The 25769-nt window shown below is 43.4% G+C and overlaps 2 protein-coding genes across 2 annotated transcripts; one reads left to right on the forward strand and one right to left on the reverse strand.

Annotated features, from left to right (window-relative positions):
• Window positions 1–95: 95 nt before the first annotated feature.
• Window positions 96–2297, reverse strand: zcchc10 (zinc finger, CCHC domain containing 10). Its single transcript, XM_079738397.1, has 4 exons — window positions 2251–2297; window positions 1620–1781; window positions 1021–1062; window positions 96–706 (listed from the first exon to the last, which is right to left on the reverse strand). The coding sequence occupies exons 1-4, from the start codon at window positions 2289–2291 to the stop codon at window positions 481–483; spliced, it is 471 nt and encodes a 156-aa protein (XP_079594523.1). The 5' UTR covers window positions 2292–2297; the 3' UTR covers window positions 96–480.
• A 1189-nt stretch (window positions 2298–3486) lies between these two features.
• hspa4a (heat shock protein 4a) lies at window positions 3487–25464 on the forward strand. The gene is made up of 19 exons (XM_079738783.1): window positions 3487–3736; window positions 5197–5254; window positions 5346–5486; window positions 8546–8668; window positions 9428–9527; window positions 10202–10335; window positions 10741–10985; window positions 11411–11487; window positions 12712–12863; window positions 13626–13732; window positions 14014–14147; window positions 14837–15009; window positions 15806–15910; window positions 16865–17020; window positions 17969–18094; window positions 19474–19581; window positions 20020–20139; window positions 20615–20776; window positions 23287–25464. Exons 1-19 carry the CDS (start codon window positions 3630–3632, stop codon window positions 23482–23484), a joined length of 2526 nt encoding a protein of 841 aa, XP_079594909.1. The 5' UTR covers window positions 3487–3629; the 3' UTR covers window positions 23485–25464.
• The last annotated feature ends 305 nt before the right edge of the window (window positions 25465–25769 follow it).

Raw genomic sequence — 25769 nt, forward strand, 5'->3', positions numbered from 1 at the left:
AAATAAGCTCCAACAAAATTAGATAATGATCATTGAAAGTGTTAATTTGGTACCAATATGCTTACAATTAATAAAAAAACTGCAACATTACAACGAATGCTAACATGCCCTTTATTGAAAAAATGTCTTCAAAAGAAGGTCTCCAAAGCCAATTGGGTATGCAAATGCAATGTTTAAATGTCTTCTGTAGAGTGGATGTAGGACTAAAAAAATAATGTGTACAATAATAAACATTCCGAAAATAGCCACGCTTCTGTATTTAAAGGTGTTACATAGAGGTGACAGGTCTACTAAATAAGCCGAATATGAAAAAAGGTATTTTTCCAGCTCAAAAAAATAATAAACGCAAATGACCCACCCTGAAAATATTCAGTGGACCGTAAAACATGCAATACAAACAGTATCTGCTCATCCGTCAACAAGATCAAATAAAACAGAATGAATAACAACGTCTTAAAAAAATGTTAACATGTGTCTCTTCTATTTCTTTTTTTTCTTCTTCTTGGGTGGCCCTTGGTCAGAGTGACTGCTACTTCCCGAGTCTGAGCTGTCTGAAGAAGAGGACGATGAGGAGGACGAAGAGCTGTCGCTGTCACTGCTGCTGCTGTCGCTCTCGTCTGAGGAGGAGCTGTCAGAATCACTGCTGTCAGAGGACTCATCTTCGGAGTTGTTCGAGTCGCTGCTGCTGTCGCTGGAGTCACTGGACCTGGGAACATGTGCAAGAACAAATGGGAAGTTGAATCTTTAGTTACATGTGCAAGGAATGAAAAGCCTAAAGCTTATTTGCAACTTCCATGCCTGGTTAGGTCTTTCTACTTCAAAATGGAAGTTAATAAAGTTAACGCAGAGGGCCATTACATGTTTGTATACATGCATGTATGAATGAATGACTGAATGCATATTTATTTCTGTTTGGAGGCTATTCCAGAAACGGGAGCCTTTGAGCCACACTGCAGTTGCAATTTGCGGTTACCGTGGTGGCACAGTTCGGGAAAAAAATGTAACACATTTGTCACCTACTTCTTTTTTGCCTTCTTTTCCAATGGACCTTCTTTTCCTGGTCTGAAAATGAAAATTACATGCAAACAAAAGTTAATTTTGACTTCAGATTATAATGCTAACTGGCAATGTCACACTAGCAAGCTTTCACCAACCTAACTGACTGTAGAAAAGACTGTGAATCACTTGATACCGTCTGTCGTAAACAAGCCCAAACTACAGGATTGTGTTTGGATCAGTCCTATATAAAATAGCCCTCAAATTGGGTCAGCTTCGATTGGCGCCAGGCCTGATTGGGAGGCTATAGATTAGAAACGTTATCCCCCAAACTACAAGACAACATGTGTGGACCGTCCACAATGACCAGCCATATTTTTAGCAGACAAGGGCAGACTTTGAAAGATCTTCAGTCACCAGGGATATATCTGGGTTAAAAGGTAATCTTTGAATGGTTTCCCAGCCTTAAGTCCACTGCAACTGCATTCTCGACACAAAAACAAAACTGCTCCGACACTACTAAATTACTGTTCAGAATTGTAGTAGTCTTCTGTGATTTTGAAAACATTGCACATCATACAACATGTCAAAGTTTTTACTTGTAGGTTCTCGAGATGCCTTACCCAGGGGGCATGTTTTGCTTATTTTCATTTTCCTTCAGCTTCTTCTTCATCTCCACTGTTCTTGAAGGTCTGTGAAGGTACTTGCGTTTTCCAGTGCATTCATAAGTCCAGTGACCAAATTCCAAACACTTCTGGCACCGCACATTTTGTTTGTTGGCCTCCCTGCGTTGTACATTGGATTAAAAATAAAAAAAATAAACAAATGCATGCATCAATGTATCAGTTTGCCTCAACAATTGCACAAACAGCACTAGGGGGAGGGATGTTCGCCAAGAGAGGTTATAATCCATGCGTCAATGGTTTCACCACTACAGCATAGATACTGCAGATAAGTCAAAATTGAATATTATGTTTTGGGTGAGGGAATTATTTAAAAACTCAATAAAAACACAAATCACAATAGAGAAAAACATAAGATTAAAATCTATATAAATTTAAGGAAGAATCCCATCAGAATCACCCTAACAATAATCACACCATCGAATAGTCGACTGCCCGCTTGTGTTACCCGAAGACGCTGTAAAAGCTATCAATTTGATACACAGTGGCCTACTAAAGCCAATCAAATCCGATAACGAACAATTTGACTTAAAACTACTTTTTTATACAATTAATAATACATTTTACTTACGCTTGTCTTCGGGCAATAATTCTATGCATGGGAGTCGCCATTTTCAACTTCTCTTCTTCATTGACCAAAGCTGCTTCCTACTTCAGGCGCACTGTCTATATCCTCTCTGGCGCCCCTTGTGGACAGGGAAGGGGTTCGCCTGAAACCAGAATCAGAAAAAGAATTGATATTACTTTATTACATCTAATTGTACAAGTACACAAGAGTAAAATTATAAGGCTTAGTTCCTCAACAGCCACATAGCAGCAAGAACACAATATAAATTAAATAAAGATAATTAAACAATTTAAATATGTAAAAATAAGTAGCAGCACAATAATAAATAATATTGATAAAATAAAATAAAGTATGTAATAATAATATAGACTAAAACCATGATAATAATTAATGAGTAATATTTAGCACTAAGGTGTAGTTAACTGTAAAGTGTAGTGTAAACCATTGGAACTTTGTGATTTACGGACATTTAAAATTTAACATGAAATATTTAAAGGCATATTTAAATTGAGAAGTTCAAGGGGATGAATGAATTTGCATTGAATAAGGTATGGTCGTGTTTTAATTAGCTATCTTAATTGTCCCATTGTATTATATATATGTATTGAAATGTTGTTCTGGTTGTTCATTTGTATTATTGTTTTTATTTGTATGTTGTTATAAAAAAGAGAGCCTGCACGCAATGGCCTTCCCTGAATAAATAAATGTTAAATAAAATGTTTTATGTAAAGGCACAATTCAATTTTTTTGTAATTGTAAAGATTATTATTGAAATTAAACTTTTGTGCAAGGAAAACTTAACAAAAAAGACATTACAATCCTTAAGTTATTTGGACCTTGCATCGAAAACAAATTGATTCATTGTGTTATTGAACTCAGAAACATGTTATCAATAGCTTCAATCGTTCATTGAAACAATATGCTTATGATGAATCACTTCAATCCTGAGCCTTCCATAATAGCCCAGAGTTATCGAGATTCTAGTTATCTAGATTCTAGATAACTCTTGACGATTGTGGAATGTTCTAGTCTATAACATATCGCGATACTTCACAGGGAGACTGCGAGAGTTATGAAACCCCCCATGCTGCGCTCCATGTGTAGTATCGCGATACTACCATTTTCTATCGTATAGAATATTGTAGTATCGCGATACTACACAGGGAGCATGAATTATGAACACCACCACGCTGCTCTCCGCCCTGCCTGCCCTCCTCTATACCGGCGAGCTGTCTGTGGATTATGAATAGAGGTGGTCTAACCTCTTTGAACGCAGCTCTATAAATAACCTCTTAGGCGTCTTCATTACTTTCCGGAGGAGTCAAATTATATTGTATTATTAACTTCATAATACAATAGAGAAAATTGTTGGTGCGTGAAAGATGTCAGTGGTGGGGTTTGATTTGGGCTTTCAGAGCTGTTATGTGGCTGTTGCCCGAGCTGGTGGGATCGAGACCGTTGCTAACGAGTACAGCGACCGATGTACACCGTAAGTATATCTTCTCAATGACTGGTTTATATTCAAACGACACAAATACAGCAGAAACCTTTCTGAATGACTTCGAACACCGGGGCATTAGAGCATGCAGTCCGAGGCACGTGAATATAACCACTGATGCTAGTTTATTGAAATAGCTATGTTATTATCTGTGGTAATGTAATTAACCTTTGTTTTATGTTATTTACATTGCAGAACTATAATCTAATTGATCCAATAAATAAGAACGACCCCAACTGGTTTGCTCAGCCCCGGTCTTTATTACTGTACGTAGTAGAAGTGGCTCGCATGTTTACCCCGGCCCTGCCCAGACGGGCGGTGTTAGTCAGGCCATCATTGGTTTCCAGAGCGAGGAAACGGGCGCCGACAGACCGGCACGAGCCGCGCTCCTCATCGTGCACCCCCCTCGCCTATGACGTCAACCGGCGGTCATTAGGAGGAATATTCTAGCAATATAGTAGCAATATTGCAATGCGTAAATCAGTGAGGTGTCGCCTACTAGGAATTGACCCGCCGATTGCGATAGTGTTACTTTTCTCCCCATTTTTTTTTTAACATGTAAACCACTGACTTGATATACTACTTGTTTCCTTATCTCGATTTCCTTCCAAATAAGAATTTTTCCGAATCCTTTCATCTGCAGTTGTGTGAACAAAGTGTTTGTGTCCCTTTATGTAACTAAAGGCATAAATGAAACTTTAGGATAACTCGTCAGATCATCTTCATCAGCAGCAGCATGTTGGCTGACGAGGGGTGTTACGTTAGTGGATCTAGGAGAAACTCGTCCTCCAATGTATGTCTTCTCAATCTTTAATTGTAATGAGCTTAATAGGGGGAGAAAAAGCCCGAATCAATTACACGATAAAGGGTAATTATAGATAGAATTTTGCATATCAGAATTGGCACCCTAATATTAACTGTCTCTGACGGAATATCATTCCATTAGCAATGTATTTTATTGGGGCCTTAGTTGATTTAATGACACCCTATCTTCTTGTTCATCCTGTTTTAAAGTTTTTGGCCTTGGTTTCTTTTTGCTTAAGGCTTTAGGTAGTGGCAGGGCCACTCATGTGGGTCTGTCTCAAACTCTTTTGGGTATTCAATTCGTTTATGATTTAATACAAATATGCAATCACAGATTTAGATGACCATTATTCGAATATATGTGATAAAACAATGATCGGCTTCTCATGTTTCATACTGTTGTGATTCTCAGCTTTGTATGGTATAGCAGAGTGATGTAATCAAAGGACTGCATGATAGTAGGCCATGGCGCACGTTGGGTTTACAAGACTGTATAGTTGCATTTCAAATTCCCTTTGTATGTTATTTTCTGGCACTATTTTGTTGTTGTTTTGGTTTGGTAAGAATTAAATCAATGTTGTCTGCCAAAACAGCTTTCCAAATGTTTCTTTCTAGATGATCCTTCAATACTTTTTGCCGTCTCTTAGGTCGTTTGTGTCATTTAGACCGAAGAATCGATCCGTCGGAGCAGCGGCAAAAAGCGAGGTAACAGGCGAGCCCTACATCTCCTCCTCATTGCGCTCTAAAGGTCTGCTGGTGATGGTGTTCAGCTCCCCGTGGTCCATGTTCCCCCCAGGTGGTGTCCAACTGTAAGAACACAGTGCAGGGCTTCAAGCGGTTCCATGGCCGGGCCATCTCGGACCCCTACGTCCAGTCCGTCAAGTCCAGCCTGGTGTACGACCTGGCCGAGATGCCCTCTGGAGCTACTGGTATTAAGGTGGGATGAATGGCTGATGCCTTGAAATTTGGGTTCATTCATTTCATTAATTAGTCCCAATCCCAAGGATCCCAACTGTTTCTAATGAAGTCTATGCATTGTTCCTGTAAAAATCCTCAGTGGTAAAATCAGGCACTATGTTGAGCCATTAAAGCCATCTCAGAACCCCATTGTCACATCACAAGTAGGGCCGGGCGATGTGGCTGAAATCCTAATTTATTTTCAAACTAACAGTGAATATTTTATTTAAGCCTCAATCTTTTTTTCTGTATTTCACTCAACAAACGAAAAATACCAAAATATATTGTCCATCATTTGCAGCACCTTGAAGACCCTTTCTTCCCAACTGTATAAATGGGGGCCACTGTTAATTTTTATTAGCTATTTTAGATTTAGTCTTAGTCTTTAGACGAAAATGCTTATTAGTTTTAGTCACATTTTAGTAATTGTTTTCCTTCGTAGTTTTAGTCTATTGTCCTTACATTGTAGTCAACTTTTAGTCATTACTTTTAGTCAAAATGTTTTCTCTTTTTAAACTAATTCAATTAGGCTAACCCCTGATATATGGACAACTACATATGGACACAGCTTAGTAGTTCCAGTCAAATTGTCTGTTCAGCCTCAAAACGAGAGCTGGTAAATTGTGAAAAATGCATTAAACTGTTAATCAGAAAACGCTGTTATATGCTATAGATCCTACAGTATCTGTGGTATAAAGGCTGGGACGAATTTTAAATTATAAATATGTAAACCTTATGTTGAAAGTATAGACAGTCGCGATTCCCATTAAAACGAATGCCGTGGTGATTCGTCTTCAAAACGGGAGCTGGTAAATTGTGAAAAATGAATTAAAACTGTAAACAGAAAACGCGGTTATATGCTATAGACCCTAGAGTATCTGGTATAAAGGCTGAGACGAATTTCAAATATGTTCAATGCATAACGTTAGCTCTCTGGCTCATAGCTGAGTGGACCATACCTCCCGTTGCCAAGTCGTAGGTCTGTCCTATTTACTGGAGGAGTGAACAACGTTTCCGTTGCATAATCAATCAACTTTATATTCAAGACACAGGAAGGTCCATAAAGACAGCACACTACAGATATTAAAAAAAAAATATATATATATATAAATCTTCCCGCCTAACTTGAAGCCACAGAGCATCTCTCCATCCCCGTTAGTACGGTGCATTGTATTTTCCTTTCTGCTGAGTTATAACTAAAGTGCGTCCATACATCTAATTTGTTTCCGACCAAACCCTTTTAGTGCTGAACTTGCCATCATGTGGTTGTCGTCATTAACTCGCCGTCATTCTGAAATTGGGACATCAGCAGCACCTGGCTGGGTTCAAGCTGCGCACATCCCTCAACCAATTCAAGCAATTCAACCAATGACAGGGATGCATTTTGACGGACAGACTAGACGCACAATTGGGGTAAAATATCATCCATTTTGAATGTCCAAATAGCACACCACTAACATTTTAGTCCTGTCTCGTCTCGTCAAAGTAAACTAAACTTACATTTCGTCGTAGTTTTTATTATCAAAGATCTATTTTTAGCTCGTCAACGTCTCGTCTTAGCCATGGAAATAAGGTCGCTGACAAACATTTTTCGTTATATTTTTAGTTAACGAAATTAACACTGATGGGGGCCATATATTTTGAGATGTGATATGTCATCGCATCTGTGATCGCCTGCCACCAGGGCTCATTCTTGTCATAATGAGTGACAAGTATGTTGAAAATGCTGCTGCCAAGGTTACCTGCATTTGCGGGCGATTTGTGGCTTGAGCCAAGATCTTCATCTCTGCCACCTGCCATTCTATCGCATGCCTTCTGTCGCAGGTGCTGGAATATGTAGGTTGTGTTTCCCATAAACTTGGCAATATGATCATATAAGATCATCAACATATTAAGCTATGCCATCGTATCACTGTTACTGAAACAATTCTTTAATTTAGCGAAAACAGGAGTACAATTCTATGTTTTTGCCAGTCTACCAAAACACTATGCAAATGTTACACTCTGCCTCGAATGCCGGTAGTGGTAATTTTGTTATGCCAAAGATAGTTAGTATACCCTCGACATGACAAAGAGGCGTGGTTTGTGTGGACGGGTAGCGCTATGTCTGGGCAGCGTTGCCGTCGATCTAGAGGATCTTATCTGAGAGAGGCTAAGGCTCCGTGGAAACCTATAGTATAACACCAAGGTGTGTGTGGATGCGTGTTTGTTTTGATATCCGCGTCCAAGTGAGGGTTAAGCTTCTCAGTATAACGCCACGTGTGTGGTGCATTTCAGTTACATTCCATGTAAACATTGCACATTATCAAGCTCTTAAAACTAATTTTGTGTTATGTGTTCAATCCCAGCTGAAACAGCGGGTTCACTTGCACTTTAAGTCAAAACAAGTCTTTGCCTAGCTTAGAACTTTTATATTTTTTTATCAAGATTTTGCTGTTCAGCCATTTCACAAATCGTATGAAAGTAAAATGCTTATCAACCAATTAAATCGAAAGAAAGCAATGTCTTCTTAATTTGTCTTTTCTTTTCTTTTGAAAGACCAATAAGAGTACAGTTAAAGTACCGGATCAAGAAGCAGAATCAATAAGACTTAAAATCCTAATAGTACCCATCCCTAATTACTCCATTACAGCAACAGACTGAAGCCGGAAACCATAATGGAAGCTCCCATGTGCTCCACCCTACTTCTTGTGTGTTGTGTGTCTTGTGTGCTGGTGTATTACATTATATATATTTATTAACATATTTGTTAATGCTTGACATTAAATATGATTAATTATGTTAAACATTGCCCACATTCAGCATATGAAGCTGAGAGCCGATTACATTTTTGAAACCCATCCAAAGTTCCATGTTAATTTATCCCAAACATCCCAAATTCTAGGAGAATAAAGCATAGTGAAATGGGTAACTTTGCTCTTCGCCATGATATGGTTGATGCTTGGACATAAAAATGTAGATTACCTTCTGCACCATTTTTCTATTATTATCATTATTGTGTGTGTTGTGTGTAAGCATTTGTTATGTGGCCAAATGCAGGTGATGTACATGGAGGAGGAGAAGGTCTTCAGCATTGAGCAGATCAGCGCCATGCTTCTGACCAAGCTGAAGGAGACTGCGGAAAATGCGCTGAAGAAGCCTGTGGCTGACTGCGTGATCTCTGTAAGCATTTTCCAGACACCTGCACCTCTCATCCAATCACCTCCCTCCAAGTAGACACCTCTCAGCCAGTCACCTCCCTACCAGTAGACACCTGCCACCTCTCAGCCAATCACCTTCCCTACCAGTAGACACCTGCCACCTCTCAGCCAATCACCTTCCCTACCAGTAGACACCTGCCACCTCTCAGCCAATCACCTTCCCTACCAGTAGACACCTGCCACCACTCAGCCAATCACCTTCCCTACCAGTAGACACCTGCCACCTCTCAGCCAATACCCTTCCTGGCTTCTCAAGCTTCTAACGAGTTGATGGAGTGATATTGTGTTAATATATGTAGTTACAGCATTTTAATCTCAGATTTGCATTTGTTTGTCATGAAGCACTTGTTGTATCTGTAAAACATTATAAAATAAGTCTACAATTTAGGCTTTTGGATAGACTGCGTGTGCTTCTAAACCCCTACTCGTCCCTGGATGTGCTTCAGACATAATATGTTAACATCTCTTATGTCATAAGCTAAACTTAGCTTGTTCTCTTGGATGGCCATGTCTTTTGTTTTGGCATTCTCAGTAACTTGTGCGGTAATATTGTCCAGACACACTGCAATGGGGCCAATTGGAGAATCTAAAATAAACAATTTGCACATTTCATCCTTTAATTTATCATCAAATTTCTCGAACACTATGATCCACACTGTTAACAGTTGAAAGCAACACGTTGTGGTGTGTTGTAAACGTTGTACTTTGGCATTCCTCCCAGGTTCCGAGCTTCTTCACGGACATTGAGAGGAGGTCTGTCATGGATGCGGCTCAGATCGCAGGCCTCAACTGTCTACGTCTGATGAACGAGACCACGGCAGGTAAACGACAAGCCAGGGCATGAGCTGCAATGGGTCAGTGAGTGTGATTAGTCAAGTTGTTCCGATACAGATACCAGTATCGGAAATTCCTCCGATACGGCCTAAACTAAAGTATTGAGTATTGGCGAGCGCGCATTTCTTTGCCCCGGTCTGATGCCATCAGTTGACTATCTAAATTACGTCAGTGTCATGCTGCGTTCGTTAACAGTCAGAGGTGAAAAGTCGGAATGGGAAAAACGTAATCTCTGACCTACTTGCGTTCAAGCTACCAAGTTGGAAAAACATTGAAGCATTGACGCTTAACTACAAGAATACAAATGTATATATTATAATTATAGATTGCAAATGATCTAGTTCTGAAAAGATATATAGTCAACCCTCAATTAACCGACTATACATTGCTGTTATCGTGAGAGAACCCTTCAATCAGAAAATTGCTATTAGGAGATACAATGCTAGATGCTGTATCGGTGTATATACTCTGTATCGGCCGATGCTCAAGTTCACGAATTCGAATCGGCCTGCGGGAAGGGAAAAAAAATGTGTGGACGGGGCCTTAGTCAAATGAACAAAGCCCACGCCGCGTCGGTCTGTTGGTTGAGCCTACCGATGGGCTGAATTGGCCAACACTGCTTGCATTAGCAGCGTTAACGCTGTTCCTTCCTCCCCGGCAGTCACTCTAGCCTACGGCATCTACAAGCAGGACCTGCCGGCCCCTGAGGAGAAGCCCCGCAATGTGGTGTTTGTGGACCTGGGACACTCCAACTTCCAGGTGTCTGTGTGTGCCTTCAACAAGGGAAAGCTCAAGGTAAGGCCAGTGCCGAAGGCTAACTCAGTGATGGCTTACTTTGGTCTGCAAAGTTGACAAAGTTGTCATTTGGGATTCTGAAGCCGCAGCCTCTGGGGGCGATATCCGAGGAAGGAGACCACAGCATGGTTGAAAAATGATCGTTTTTTACTTTAGGAAGTGTACTGCGATACTAGAAATACCGGGACCCAGTAGGAGGCGATTTAAGTGCCTTGTTTTCAGGGAATGGCAACTAATTTGTAACGTCAATCAAGGGCTGGGTAAATCATTAGGATTTATAAAATCGAAATAATTGATGTATATATGTATGTTTAAGCATAATAGAATGGCAATTGCCGTCGCCATATGGTTACTCCCCGCCCGAGGAGCATGTACTCAACCGCCCCCCCGCCGCTCTGCGGTCAGATCCTGGCGACGGCGTTCGACTCTGCGCTCGGCGGCAAGGAGTTTGACGAGGTGCTGGTGAGCCACTTCTGCGAGGTGTTCGGCCAGAAGTACAAGCTGGACCCGCGCAGCAAGCCCCGGGCGCTGGTGCGCCTCTACCAGGAGTGCGAGAAGCTGAAGAAGCTGATGAGCGCCAACTGCTCGGACCTGCCGCTCAACATCGAGTGCTTCATGAACGACGTCGACGTCACCGGCAAGATGAACAGGTCGGCACGCAGCCACGCACCAGCCACCTCTCGGGGTCTTTCTTTGTCTTTGATTTGTCGATGCATCGATTTGTCGTTATATTTATTGTTAGTGCAGAAATGCTTTCTATTCCATTGCATTTTTTTCTTTTCATATTTTGGGGTTTTGTTTAATAGCGTCAGACTCTAGCTGTTATCTCACATATTTCTCTAGGCTCTGGCATTCATTTAGTGCCAATAAAAAGTCCTTGTGTATTTTGTACATTTTTATATGAAAGCCAAAGTACCTGAAGGTGTTTCTTTTAGAATGGTTAACCGAACGCAATATCTGGTGCTCATCAAGGTGTGTGTGCGTGTGCGTGTGCGTGTGTGTGTGTGTGTGTGTGTGTGTGTGTGTGTGTGTGTGTGTGTGTGTGTGTGACCATGTTCCTTCCCCTGGCCCATAGGGCTCAGTTTGAAGAGATGAGTGCAGGGCTGCTGTCCAGAGTGGAAGGTCCCTTGCAAAGCGTCCTGGAACAAGCCAGTGAGTTGACAAGACACTGTGCTACCCCTAATGTATCCCTCTCACACAAACACACTAGTAGACACAAGTCTGATTCTATGAACGTGCCCATTCCTCAGGGCGTCTTTGCATGCCCTTTCATGTCTATGTTCCGCAATGCTGAGCGATTTCAATGAATAACGCCGTCACGTAATGTTGGATCAGGGAGGAACTCTCTAAGAGATTATGTTTTTTAACGTGACAACCAAACTCTGAGCGAAACATGAAGTCTACACATGATTGAAGGATGAAGTGATTATAATAAAGGAATATAACATTTTGTCTGTATAATCAGTTCTGACTGTAGTATAGGGATAAGCGGAACTGTACGAGCCGGTCAGCTCCAACCACCGACTGTACAGATAGGTAAACCGGAGAACCAGTAGACAGACCGAGAGAGGGTCGTAACTTCAATGACTATGTTTTAGCTCAAATATTTGCTAGCAAAGCGCATTTACAACTGAATGAGGCCCGAAATCTCCATAGATCTAACATGCCTGTGCAATGGTGTTTCTGATAGAGTGGAATCAGTTTCATGCGATGCCCACCGCGTGGTGTGTCCCCCACAGAGATGGTGCTGTACTTGACTCTACAATGCAGTGTGGCGGTCGACAAAAACATTGTTACATTTAGGGGCTTTGGCTGACGCTTTTATCCAAAGCGACTTACAACCATTCATTCACACGTTCACACACCGACGGCGGAGTCAACGGACTACCAGCTCGTCAGGAGCTCCTGAGGCAGCTCTCTCAGAGGACACCTCGACACTCGGATAGGAGGAGCCGGGGATCGAACCAGCAACCTTCCAGTTAGCAGTCAACCTGCCTTGCCTGCTGAGCTACTGCCGCCCACATTGTAACTTGTAAATGTTCTGACCATTAAAAATGATGTTGGTATCATTTAAGGGCTATCATTTCAGCGTTAGAAATTGCCTAGCCATCCTTCACCTACTAATAAATGAAATGAGCTGTGAGCATATCTGTTGGAGGTTGACTGCGCCTACCTCTGTATGAGCCCCTTTGAGATTTTTATTTCAGCTTTTCTCTAACCTTATTGCTTTGGAGAATTCATCTTGCTTGTCCATCACAGGCGTGTGAAATGCTATACTTCTTTTTGCTCTCTCTTCTGCCGAAACTTGCCTGCAGCACTTTTTCATAGCAATGTTCTTCACCCTTGGATCATCATTGTTTTGTTTCCTGTGTGCAGAGCTCAAGAAGGAAGACATCTATGCAGTGGAGATTGTGGGCGGTGCATCCAGAATGCCGGCCATTAAAGAGCGCATCAGCAAGTTCTTTGGCAAAGAGCTGAGCACCACGCTCAACGCAGACGAAGCCGTGGCCAGGGGATGTGCTCTTCAGGTGAGCCTTCACATGAGCACAGCACTGACCCGGAATTAATTGATTGGATTTTTTTGGTAATATATGAAACGGCACTCTGTGTCATACATTAAAATACTTAAATAGTCAGGGATGACACAATAAATCCCAAAGGCTAATTTCCGTTAAGATCACTGTGGAGGAGGGGAAAAAGGGGGAAAGTTGCAGTAAATCACACATCAATCATTCAAATAATTACGTACAAGTCACACACATAACAATGATCATCATTAAGACGTGCCTTGGATTGCCGTCTAAGCCATTGTTTCAAAGCCTGTTAACCGCCTATGTTTCTGAATGACTTGAGTGTACCAGGTAACCTGTTCCAAAGGGTAGTTCAATCAGAGTCAGAGCCAACCTCAAATTCAGTAGGCTAGCTAGACACAGAGCCTTTTTATAATGCATGCAGGATGGTGGAAGGTGAGCGCTGTTTGGCTAACACAAATATTGGCCCCCTCGCTGCCAGCCGTGTTCTGACGTCGCCCACATGGCACATTAAGAAATGTATCAGTCTGTCTGCTGCTCTCTGTCACACTCATGTTGCAACAGTACCGTTTAGTGGGCGTTTTGATCCATAAGCGATGCGGTCCATATCTCCCATGGTCTTCAGCAATAACCAATTCCCCGCCAAGCCCTCAAACTATATCATACCCTCAATGCAGTATTGTAGTTGCGTCCATCAATAAGTGACCACTAAAGGTCTGGTACCTCCCCTCTCTTCTTCTGTGTTCTGTATGTGTCCAGTGTGCCATCCTGTCCCCGGCGTTCAAGGTCCGGGAGTTCTGCATTAGCGACGTGGTGCCCTTCCCCATCTCTCTGAAGTGGAGCTCCGCAGTAGAGGAGGGTCTGGGGTAGGAACCCCCACCCCCCCCCCCCCCCCCTTTTCCTTGCCCTTAGTTGACCTCAGGGATGGCCCCGCTTGACAGATTGTATATGGTGGATCAACCAAGCCTGTTTGTGAATTTCATCAGTGATTTATTTAGCAAATGTGTACCATGGTTTAGTTCAGAATCTGAAGCTCCTCTGTAACGACCGCTCTGTCCTTCACTCTAAACCGGATCATGATGACCGCGGGCGTACTTTGTGCTCGATTGATGATTGCGTTGATGTGGTCCATGTTGTCTGTCTGCAGGGACTGCGAGGTGTTCACCAAGAACCACGCCGCCCCCTTCTCTAAGGTGTTGACGTTCTACCGGAAAGACGCCTTCCCTCTGGAGGCCTACTACAGTGACCCCAAGGGCCTGCCTCACCCCAACACCACCATAGGTACCTAGCCACAGGCACACACCTCCCCACCCCCACCACCACCATAAGGCGTCTCCGACTGAGGGTCTTCTTGGAAAGCGGCCCAGTGTTTTGGCTAAGCCCATTCATTTAGTTCCCCTCTGCGTTCGTTACCCACACAGGAGCCTTCGTAGCGGCTACCCAACTTATTTCAAATGTGAAGTATTTAGTTCTGCGACACTATGTCTTACGCGATTATTCACTTATTGTCAATTATAATTTATTCATTATTGTCTCCGTCTGCTCTTCTTCATCTATCCTGTGACGGATAGATGAGCAACGTTTGCTACAGTCCACTGGGTAGGCTGTTAGACTGATCTATCCAGCACACATCACAGGTGGACACGCCCACCTGTGATGTCATAAGGGACAGATTTCCAAAACGGCTTGTAACGGCTAATCAGCCCACACCTGGTGGTATGTCACGGGACCTTTTTAAAGAGTCCCTTTCGGGGCGGCCCCTTTGGCTCACCGGGGTAGAGCGCGTAACATTAAGGCCCAGTTCTTACTGCGGCGACCGGGGTTCGATTCCAGCCCGTGTTCCTTGGCTGCATGCCCTCCCCTCTCTCTCCCATGCCTTCCTGTCTTACTCTACTACGTTAAGGGTTAAACGTTCAAAAAGAAGGGCCTTTCAGTGAGGTGAATGCATGCACTCCTCTGCCCGGTCGCAGGCCACTTCGTGGTGCAGAAGGTGGTCCCGCAGGCGTCGGGCGACTGCTCCAAGGTCAAGGTCAAGGTGCGCGTCAACGTGCACGGGGTGTTCAGCGTGTCCAGCGCCTCTCTGGTGGAGCTGCTCAAGCCGACGGAGGGGGAGGAGCCCATGGACACGGACCACAACGACAAGGTGACGCCACAGTGGACCTCGTGTTTAATCCTGTTAGCTTTCCTGAAGGCATTCTCCATCTCTGCACATTGTTGATATCGGACTATCGTTATATATTTATATTGTTTTGTTTTCCCGGACCATTATTGACCTTTTACAACAAAATGACAAATGCGTGTGTGTGTGTGTGTGTGGGGTGGGGGGGGGGGGGAGGCAGACTTCACACTCTTTCCCTTTTTTAGACTTTCCCATTCACAGAGCTCTGACTAAATAAATATTGAGAAGGACACACCTACTTCCTAAAATATGTGACGAGTAAGGTGTACTTATAAGCTTTACAACACTTTTAAGTGTCGAGTGTTACTGTGACCGGATCAGACATACTGCTTGACACCCTACCGTTTCCTTGATGTAGACCCTATTCACACAAGCCTCGTCATCGGACAAACACGGTGTCCTCATAACACTCACTATGGCTCTTCTCCTTTGATGCACCAGTGTACGGCTAGTAGACCAAACGAGTGCGGATTAGGCTACTGCCCGTGCGCCACAGCACATCAAAGTAATACACCAGTAATGAGTGGAACGGGCGCCGCCTGGCCTACCAGGACTCTTCTGTGAAAAGGCCGGTCATCCTAACTAACCACCAGCACAGCCAGAGCTGGATGAATAACCCTCGTGCTCATCTTCAGAACCGATTATCCGGGGTGGGGTCGTGGGTGGCGGCAGCTCTCGCTGTAACTGACAACACGATGTTATCATGGTGGTGTGCCATCCCAGTATACGCCATCCATAACGTAACGATGGATGTTTTCAGAACAAAATGCAGGTGGACCAGGAGGAGCAGAAGTCTGCAGGGGACGTTACCGGAGACGCCACGCCGGAGGCTGACGACATGACGGACGGGACCGGACAGAACCAGGTCCGCCCGCCTCCTCATAGTATAAGACCTTAGGGTTTTAATTCATGGGAATGTGATGATCTGTAGAGAAGTACTACTGTAGAGTGAGTACATTCATCCAAACAACAGTCATCGCGTATAGCTCACGAGGCGGATCTATACCAAAGCGGTTTCTTTATTGTTGGTTATGTGTCTGGTTGTCGAACCTCACATTCCCATGTGGTTTTATGAGGCTTCTGTTTTTAAGAGACAACTCACACCTGTTCAGTGTTTAGACATTTCTGCCCTGCGTCAGTAATCATGGTGTCTTAATGCTTTTAAAAAGAAAGTGTACAATTTTCATAGAATTCCAAATGACATATTGGGTTTCAAAATAGTGTGCGGAAGGCATGAACTCTTTGTCTCAGTGCTTCAAGTGAGAAAGTCTCTGAGCATATATTCCGTATAGCCAAAGTGGTTTTATATCTCTTCGACTAACAGCCAGTGAAGCTCACTTGAATAACTTAACAGTTCTTTCCCGGTTTGAACGCCACACTCACCCACAATTGCACAAGTCTGTACACAACCACACCAAAATAGATTAGCTTGGCTAGCTTCATTCACATTATGTATTTTTCAAATAGTTTCGATAATAAGGCAATGCACGTGGTATGGCAGAGCCACACACGCACCAGAAGGTGAATGTGGTCTGAACTGGGTTTGTTGGAGAAAAATGTACTAAAATACTAACAATCACTCTCAATGATTGATGTTTTGGATTTGGATGTTATGAGAATAAAGTTCTCCAAATATTTCCAAAGGAAGTAAGGGAAGGCCACCTCAGCAAATGGTTTAAACGCAGAAACCAATCATCAGGCACGTTGAGTTCTTCATGGTCAGCCTAAACGCTCCCATCTGCTCTATAGGGTGTGTGTGTGTGTAGTACTGATATGCCCCAGGGTCATCGTAGGTCACATGTCTCTTCCGCACACTCAGACGTCGACGGAGGAGAGCAAGCAGGAGAAGAAGGCGGAACAGCCTTCCCAGGCCAAGAAGCCCAAAGTGAAGACAAAGACGGTGGAGCTGCCCATCGAGCACAAGCCGGAATGGCAGCTGTCCAATGAAACGCTCAATCTGTTTGTGGAGAATGAGGTAATGCACTCGCACAAGCTCCGTGTTCCCTAGGTACCCTAGTGTTATTTTGGCTACACAACTATGAAGTACTTACTCTTCAAGTGTTTTTAGTTTTTTTTTGCCGCACAAAGCCCAAACCATTCTCCTGACGAGTGCTGCTGAATTGGCTTTGTGGCTCAAGCTGTGACTTGATTTTGGTTTCAATCACTGCCCTATTTTTGTGTCTGTTTGTATGTATGAGTGTGAGGTCATACACTATATCCCGATCCATGAGGGTGTCTGCACTGGCACCAGTTCTCTTGCATGTCAAGTAGAAAATGTAAACAAATGGCTACAAGAAGCTGGTTTAGCATCGGGCTTAAAGAAGTTGAAAGACTGCCTCCTTCTGGCTAATTCCATCATTTTGACGCGCGACCACACTGTTGTTTTTAAAAAGACATAAATGTTTATTCATGGATAGCTAGAGCTAGTACACAGCCTTTGCAGTTGCTTTATTTCTGACGGCGTAATTCGATTATGAGGAACATTCACCATGTTGGTCAGTAGTACAGGCATATGTTGAATTAACCTGCCATGGCTGTAGTGAGTTGTAGAAATAAATATAATATATATTATACCTTCATTAATAAAGCATTCACAAGTTGCTAATTATGACGTAAATAGTTATTACTACATTATTCATTCATTGTACATTATTAATGAAATGAGTTCAGTAGATTTATTTATATGGTTCAAATAAACGATAGATAAATACATAATACTACTTATTCATAGAGGTTCTGCAAAATAACTTATTCCAGCAGCTAGGCCTATTGTCTACTGATCATGTCATCGTGTTTTATTAAGGATATCTCGGTCAGCTAATGAACACTGGGCTCCTCATTCATAAACATCTGTAAAGCTGCCAATTGGGCAGGTGTAGTCCCCATGGTGTGTCTCCAACGGCGTGTGGCGTGTGTCTCTCAGGGGAACATGATCATGCAGGACAAGCTGGAGAAGGAGCGCAACGACGCCAAGAACAACGTGGAGGAGTATGTGTACGAGATGAGGGACAAGCTGCACGGCCGCCTGGAGAAGTTCGTCAGCCCGGCGGTGAGTTCCAACCCTGTGCCGCTTCTCTTAAAGGTCCCATATCATGCTATTTTTAGGGTTCATGATTACATTTGGGGGGACTACTAGAATAGGGTTACATGCCTGGATGTTAGAAATGCCCCTTTTTATTCTCACACATTCTCACACGTCTTTCAAAAGCGGTCCGATTTGTATCATGTGGCTTTAAGGCCCCCCCTCCCGAGTAGCCCACTCTGCTGCGATTGGTTGAACGCCCACTCTGTAGCGATTGGTGGAATTCACACCCCGAGAAGTTGTAAACATTGCGAGTAGCCGGGAGGCGGGACTGCCCACTGCACTGCCTGTCTGACGTCATACTATTACGCAAGTAAAGTTTAAGCAGAAACTAGCTGTTTCACAAACTTATTGAGGGCGCAAATACTCCCTATGGCTCGTGCTTAGATTTTTCTGGTTTGGCAGACGTAAGAAATGTATACAAACGTCATCTAACAGTCTAAAGGAAAGGGAAAAGTCAAAAAAGCACGATATCAACACTTAAACGTTCACCACCGCATGTATGTGAGCTCCAGGGAGATCCGTGGTATGAGCTCCTCAACACCTAGTCATGTGGCAGCTAGTGGATGACCACTGAACACTTGGTACTTGATACTTTAGTGTTTCATACACCACTGGGTCTCGTTGATTCCCCCACTGGACCAAAGATGGTAATTGGTGCCAAAATATTCAGATGCTGTTCCAATTCCCGAATACAAAGCAAAGGATAATTCCGTTATCATAATGTAATATTTTCTGAAGGTCTGAAGGTGCCTTCACACCAAACGCAAAGGGGCGACACGATCCCATACAAAGTGAACGTAGAGACGCAAATTATTCGCTAGAGAAAACTTGTCGCACCACACTTTCGCTCTGCACAGGCGAGCGCGTTCACGAGGATTTGTAGTGCGACAAATTCGCTTGAGTTGAAATATTTCAACTTTGCCGCGACATTCGCATGATGACAGCCAATCAGCGTTCAACAGCGTGGCCACTGAGTGCTGTTATGTAACGTAACAGCCAATCAGCGTTCAACCGGCAAACTCGCCTGACAAAACTTGCACAGTGACAGTTTATGATTTGTCTCTCAACAAAACTTGGGTGACAACGCGAACGGGCGACAAATGTGTCTTTTGGTGTGAGCGCACCTTAAGGATTCTGTCCAGTACTTCTGCAGTGACCCAAATGCCCCATCTCGGATCAATAAAGTAAAGTTTACCTGACATTACGGTCAGAATGTTCGATAATCAGGACACCTTAATGTTCTGTTGTAGATTTTAAACCATAAATACCTTTTTGAAGCATTTTTTGATTTCTTATTATTTCAACTCTTATTGTTTATGGTTAATGTTTCCCTGTAACCCCAGGACCGGGATTCCTTCTCCTCCAAGCTGGAGACCACAGAGAACTGGCTGTACGAGGACGGGGAAGACCAGCTGAAGCAGGTCTACATCGATAAACTGGCTGAGCTGAAGGTAGCGCACGCACCACAACACTAAACACGCAACACAGGATACCTGTAATGACGCTAGTTTTTACGCTGTATCGGTGCAATGGGGCCACGTTATTATCTAGTACTACCAAGGGCGGCATTTGGCTCAGGAGGTAGAGCAGGTTCACTGGTAACCGGAAGGTTGCTGGTTCGGTTGACACCTGACTGCTCTAGATGATCTTGCTCTTGCCTTGGGTTGTTGACTCCACCATCTGTGTGTTAATGTGTGCATGAATGGATGAATGTAAGGCAATTGTATTTGTATTGTATTGTAAAGCGCTTTGAGTGGCCACTGGTTAGAGACACGCTGTATAAATACATCCACATATGGTCATATGAAAGTACTTTTACATAACTCCATGCGTCTGTTGTGTCCCAACGAGATCGAGAGTCTAATACAGTTACCTCCTGTTGTCAACAGCAACTCGGCCAGCCCATAATGGAGCGGTACATCGAAGCCGAGGAGGCACCGAAGGCTTTCGCAGAGCTGGGCAAACAGATCCAGATGTACATGAAGCTGGTCGGCGCATACAAGGCCAAGGTTAGCACTCGGCCAAGGGTTGGGATTCTAAGTGGTGAACTAGGCAGTGGACTAATTGGCTGGTTCTGTAAGCAAACAAAATGCCTTTTATTCTGCTAATTTATTCATGTGGATTAGGGGTTATGTTGGGAAAAGGAACATGCTGCATAGATACTATATAATATTTGAAGGCTAATAGGGAATGCTTCTTGCTGCATGAAGGAGGCCAGAAGCTTAATATATTATTAGTGTTCTGAGGCTGTTGTGACCCTCAAAGCCTGATGCAGCTCTGAGATAAGATAACAAACCAGCCATTTTGTCCAAGCGGGCCCCCTAATTTCCATTTTGTCTCAAGTATATCAGGGAGTTATTAATCGGTACACTTACTCAATATTATCACTCTCATAACACTTTTATCAATTGGTCTAAATAGTGTGTGTGTGTGTGTGTGTGTGTGTGTGTGTGTGTGTGTGTGTGTGTGTGTGTGTGTGTCCAGGACGAGCAGTACGCGCACCTGGACGAGCTGGAGATGACGCGGGTGGAGAAGCAGGTGGGCGACGCCATGGCCTGGATGAGCGACAAGATGAACCAGCAGAGCAAGCAGGACCCCACCAAGGAGCCCGCCGTCCGAGCCTTCGAGGTCCAGGCCAGAACCAAGGTGAGCAGGGGGGGGGGGGGGGGGGGGGCAATGAGAGGCAGAGTAGTGCGGGTCATGACTTTGAGTCATTGGAGGCTGCTCCAGTGAGGAGAGGGAGGAAGATCCTCCTTAACATTGTTGAGAATAAAAAATGTAGATTGCCCTACTGACTACTGTAATGAATTAATGCCCTTAAATATGACTACTTTAATGCCTTTGTATATGTAATGTTCGTTTCCCTGGGAAAAGGGACCTTAGCACCCCCTATCGCCTATTGAAAATAACTGCTTGAGGACGTTCCTCCCTCGGCCTCCATTGACTCCCATTCATTTTCCCCGCTGCGCTATGACCCAATAAGAAGGACTCCTGGCTGCGCTATGAACCAATAAGCAGGAGCCCTGGCTGTGGAGCAGCTCGGAGGGAGGGGTTATCCCCTCAAGTCTAGGCTACGAGAACCAACAAACCCGCTCAGTCGTATGCTTTGTTTCCACCGAGCGGTGCGCTACTGCTCGTTGAGGTACAGTGCGGCTCTGTTCGCATATATATCCGTTTCCACCGAGCGTTGCGGTTTGGTTTTCTTATATTGCCGTTTTCACCGCCAAAAGTTTGGCAAGGTCCTGAAATAAACGCGCTGAGCCTACCTATTTTTCGACACTCCTCCGTTGGGTTACCAAGCCGTCTGAAAGGGTGGCGAAAACGTGGAGCTACACACGCCGTTATTCAGAAATCACTTTAATAATATCCCATTTGGTATGACCAGGTCACTGATATCTTTGCAACACAAACAGCGAGGAGGATTGACTTGGATCTATAAATGAAGTCCCTCAATCTTAATTGGCTTAACACCATGGCCAACATTCTGAAACACCTATTAACATCCACATTTGCCTGAAACAATGTTAGGCTTACAGCCCATGTAAATAGTTGTGTAATAATGTTCTTGTTGTTCTTTTCAATTGTTTGTTACTCCCCTGTTCTGTTTGATATTGTGGACGTGATGGTTAGCGAATGATTCAGAGCATGATGCATTTTAAATGGTATCACTTTTGTGATACCATTTAAAATTTTGTCTTGTGTCTTCCTTTTTCTTAAAACAATTGTAGCTGAAAATAAACACAGCCAAATTACAACCAATAGCTTCAGTCATTGAGTGCAAAAATAGGCCCAATGATAGGCCCAGATTTTTTTATTTAGTTTTCACAAATCAAGAGTAGGCCTGATTTGACGAATTGGCTTTGCATCCTTTCCTTCTTCCCTTGTAGTCCAAGACATGCTGCCCACCAGCTGGGGCAACATGCTGCCACTGGTGGCTTTGTATCAATTTTATTCACATATTAACACCCTGAAACAACTTGAGTCTCACATACTTATGCCACCACTCGCCACTAACAGTGCAAGCAGGCCAATGGCAACCAAGCGCGCAGTCCTTCCTCCCTCACTTTAAAAACCACCAGCCGCCACTGCTTCGAGTACTAGCCAATGAGTGGCAGAGTAGGGCGGGTCATGACTTCGACTACTAGCCAATGAGTGGCAGAGTAGGGCGGGGCATGACTTCGACTACTAGCCAATGAGCGGCAGAGTAGGGCGGGTCATGACATCGAGTACTAGCCCATGAGAGGCAGACTATATTTTCACTAAGGGTCTAAGATTAAATGATGCAGATAAAATAATTAAATGAATGGCTATCTATTGTTATCCAGGATATTTTCTCAACACATTTTCTGACAAATTTATTTATTCTATCCAAATCGTGAACCAGCAGTTGGGTGAGTGGTCTAGCCATCTGCCCTGTGGTACGGTCAACCCGAGTTCGTGTCCTGAGTGTGTCGAACTCTTGGCGTTGGCTTATTTTTTCCCTTTTATATCAGAAAAATTAGGCCAAACAAATAACTTTTTATGTAATAAATATGTCTTAAAATATCCCTAGAACCCAAATCTAACTTGCAAAAACCCCTGGTAAAGTTAATGATAATGTTAGTGATAGTGAAGCGTTTGTCACAATGACAAAGACACTGCTGCATGGGAAATTGTCAGCCACATAAATTCCATTCAGGTGAGTTTCTCGGCAGGCAGCCGAGACCGCCTCTGTTGAGATAAATACTATGGTTAGTCAATTTACAATATCCAAAGAAATGGAAAATGAAAGGCATGAAGAGTTGTTTGATTTCTCCAGTAATCCTTCCTAAATTAGTAATTAGGTGGGGATTGAACCCCGAACGACCGGGTGCAAGTCCGAAGCGTTACCTCGAGACTATCTCCCTGATTACAAAGCTACGGTCAATCATAAATTCATTAAATTCATCCCTTCAACTGGCTTGAGCTAACCTGAGCAAGGCGCGGCTGAACTGCGTTGATGGGAACGGCTTTAGCCTCAGGTGGAAGTCGGCGTTGGTTCTAACCGGGCTTAATCAACTAAGCGCCGCTATCCTTAGCGACTTTGCCGCAATACCCCTCTGGCACTGTCGGTGGAAAACTACCACCAGTGTCAGAAAAGCTCAACTTTCTTCGCACTCTGCTCTCCTCGTCTCCAGGAGCTGTACACGTCCTGTAACCCCGCGGTGTCCAAGCCCAAACCCAAGGTGGAGCTCCCCAAGGAGGAGCAGACGGCCAACGGCCCGGTCAACGGCCAGCCAGAGGCAGAGGCGGGCGGGGAAGGGACGCCCGCCACCGCGGACGCTGAGCAGGAACCCACGGACAGCGCCAAGGTCCCCCCGATGGACATTGACTAACTGATGTACTACCTTTTTTTGTTTTTCTTTTGTTGATGACCTCCCCCCCCCCCCCCCCCCCTCCAGCTCTTCTCCAGACCAGTCGCCCCGTCTCCATCTTGTCCTTCTGAGAATGTTTTTTTTTTCAAACCGTAGCTTCTTCTCTGTTTTTCTTTTCTGTTTTCTCCCGAAGACTTAAGAAAGAGAAAAGGAAGAATGGCGGGAGCATTTTGTTCAACAAATATATATGTATAGGTATATACAGTGGGGCAAAGAAGAATTTGGTCAGCCACCAATTGTGCAAGTTCTCCCACTTAAAAAGATGAGAGAGGCCTTTAATTTTCATCATAGGTATACCTCAGCTATGAGAGACAAAAATCACATTGTCTGTTTTTTAAAGAATTTATTTGCAAATTATGGTGGAAAATAAGTATTTGGTCAATAACAAAAGGTCATCTCAATACTTTGTTACATGCCCTTTGTTGGCAATGACAGAGGTCAAACGTTTTCTGTAAGTCTTTACAAGGTTTTCACACACTGCTGCTGGTATTTTGGCCCATTCCTCCATGCAGATCTCCTCTAGAGCAGTGATGTTTTTGGGCCTTCGCTGGGAAACACGGACTTTCAACTCCCTCCAAAGATTTTCTATGGGGTTGAGATCTGGAGACTGGCTAGGCCACTCCAGGACCTTGAAATGCTTCTTACGAAGCCACTCCTTCGTTGCCCGGGCGGTGTGTTTGGGGTCATTGTCACGCTGAAAGACCCAGCCACGTTTCATCTTCAGTGCCCTTGCTGATGGAAGGAGGTTTTCACTCAACATCTCACGATATATGGCCCCATTCATTCTTTCCGTCACACGGATCAGACGTCCTGGTCCCTTAGCAGAAAAACAGCCCCAAAGCATGATGTTTCCACCCCCATGCTTCACTGTAGGTATGGTGTTCTTTGGATGTAACTCAGCATTCTTTCTCCTCCAAACAACAACAATTGTGTTTCTGGTGTCCTTTGACAGCTCTTTGGTCTTGGCCATAGTGGAGTTTGGAGTGTGACTGTTTGAGGTTGTGGACAGGTGTCTTTTATACTGATAAGGAGTTCAAACAGGGGCCATTAATACAGGAAACGAGTGGAGGACAGAGGAGCCTCTTAAAGAAGAAGTTACAGGTCTGTGACAGCCAGAAATCTTGCTGGTTTGTAGGTGACCAAATACTTATTTTCCACCATAATTTGCAAATAAATTCTTAAAAAATCAGACAACGTGATTTTCTGGATTTTTTTCATTTTGTCTCTCATAGCTGAGGTTTACCTATGATGAAAATTACAGGCCTCTCTTGTCTTTTTAAGTGGGAGAACTTGCACAATTGGTGGCTGACTAAATACTTTTTTGCCCCACTGTATTTGTGTTTGGGCCTTCTCAGCATGTTATTGCTCTGTTGTTTTGCTGTTGAAGAACACAACAATCGCTCATATTACTAACACTGAAGTGAGTGGCATACAAGTGGTGAGCGTGAGATGAAACCTGCATTGTGTGCGTTGCTTTGATAGACAGTTTCAAAAATGATTTTACTCCGTCTCAATATTGCACTTAAGCTAAGAATGTTTAATTCTCAGAACGTTCATATCTAACAATACTAGGTTTATGCTGCAAGATTTGTGAAAATGTTAAATATTTCGGTATGTCCTGAATGGAAAAATGTAAAAGAAAAGTCCAGTTCTGATATTACCTTTGTTGTACATTGGCACTGTTATCTTTTTTTCTCATTAGGAAATCATGAAGAATATATAAATGCTGGATTGTAAAGTATTTAGTGCAGAAAAAATCGAGAACTTAATCAAGTTTAACAGTTTTCACGCAACCGGTTCTCTATGGTAAGGAACTAATTCTTTGAGTTACTATCGCATAGTATTTCAACGTAGTTTGGTTTTCCTCTTTCAAAACGATGGTCATAGGGTTATTTCTCTGGGTTAGCCTGGTATTTTTTTTCTACTTGACAGCAGTGGTGATGCTAGTCCAACAGAACGCCAACGGCTGTGTTGTTGTCGCCAATAAATGCTAAATAAATATTGACAATTTCCGTGTCTTGAGAATTATTGTGAATTTTTAACGTGGGATCGAAGAAGCATCTAAAGAAGTATCTGAGCATTAGAATATTAATCAATATTATGTGTATCCATCACACATTTATATTTCCATATATAATTATTGTACATAGATTACATTGATTTATCATCGTTATGGAATCCATATTTTTGTATAATGGGCTACTTTTAGTTGATGGTTTTAATTTTAGTCTTGATTTGGCTATCAA

This window comes from Pollachius pollachius, assembly GCF_949987615.1.
Source record: "Pollachius pollachius genome assembly, chromosome: 6".
NCBI lineage: Eukaryota > Metazoa > Chordata > Actinopteri > Gadiformes > Gadidae > Pollachius > Pollachius pollachius.

Excerpts from the sequence above, each read along its gene's own strand:
- zcchc10 (XM_079738397.1), bottom strand. The coding sequence starts at position 2,291 with ATGGCGACTCCCATGCATAGAATTATTGCCCGAAGACAAGC. Across the intron at positions 1,782-2,250 it reads ATTATTGCCCGAAGACAAGC|GGAGGCCAACAAACAAAATG; the intron begins GTAAGTAAAATG and ends TGTACAACGCAG. Across the intron at positions 707-1,020 it reads GAAAAGAAGGCAAAAAAGAA|GTCCAGTGACTCCAGCGACA; the intron begins GTAGGTGACAAA and ends ACATGTTCCCAG.
- hspa4a (XM_079738783.1), top strand. The coding sequence starts at position 3,630 with ATGTCAGTGGTGGGGTTTGATTTGGGCTTTCAGAGCTGTTATGTGGCT. Across the intron at positions 18,095-19,473 it reads AGAAGTTCGTCAGCCCGGCG|GACCGGGATTCCTTCTCCTC; the intron begins GTGAGTTCCAAC and ends CTGTAACCCCAG. Across the intron at positions 20,140-20,614 it reads TCGGCGCATACAAGGCCAAG|GACGAGCAGTACGCGCACCT; the intron begins GTTAGCACTCGG and ends GTGTGTGTCCAG.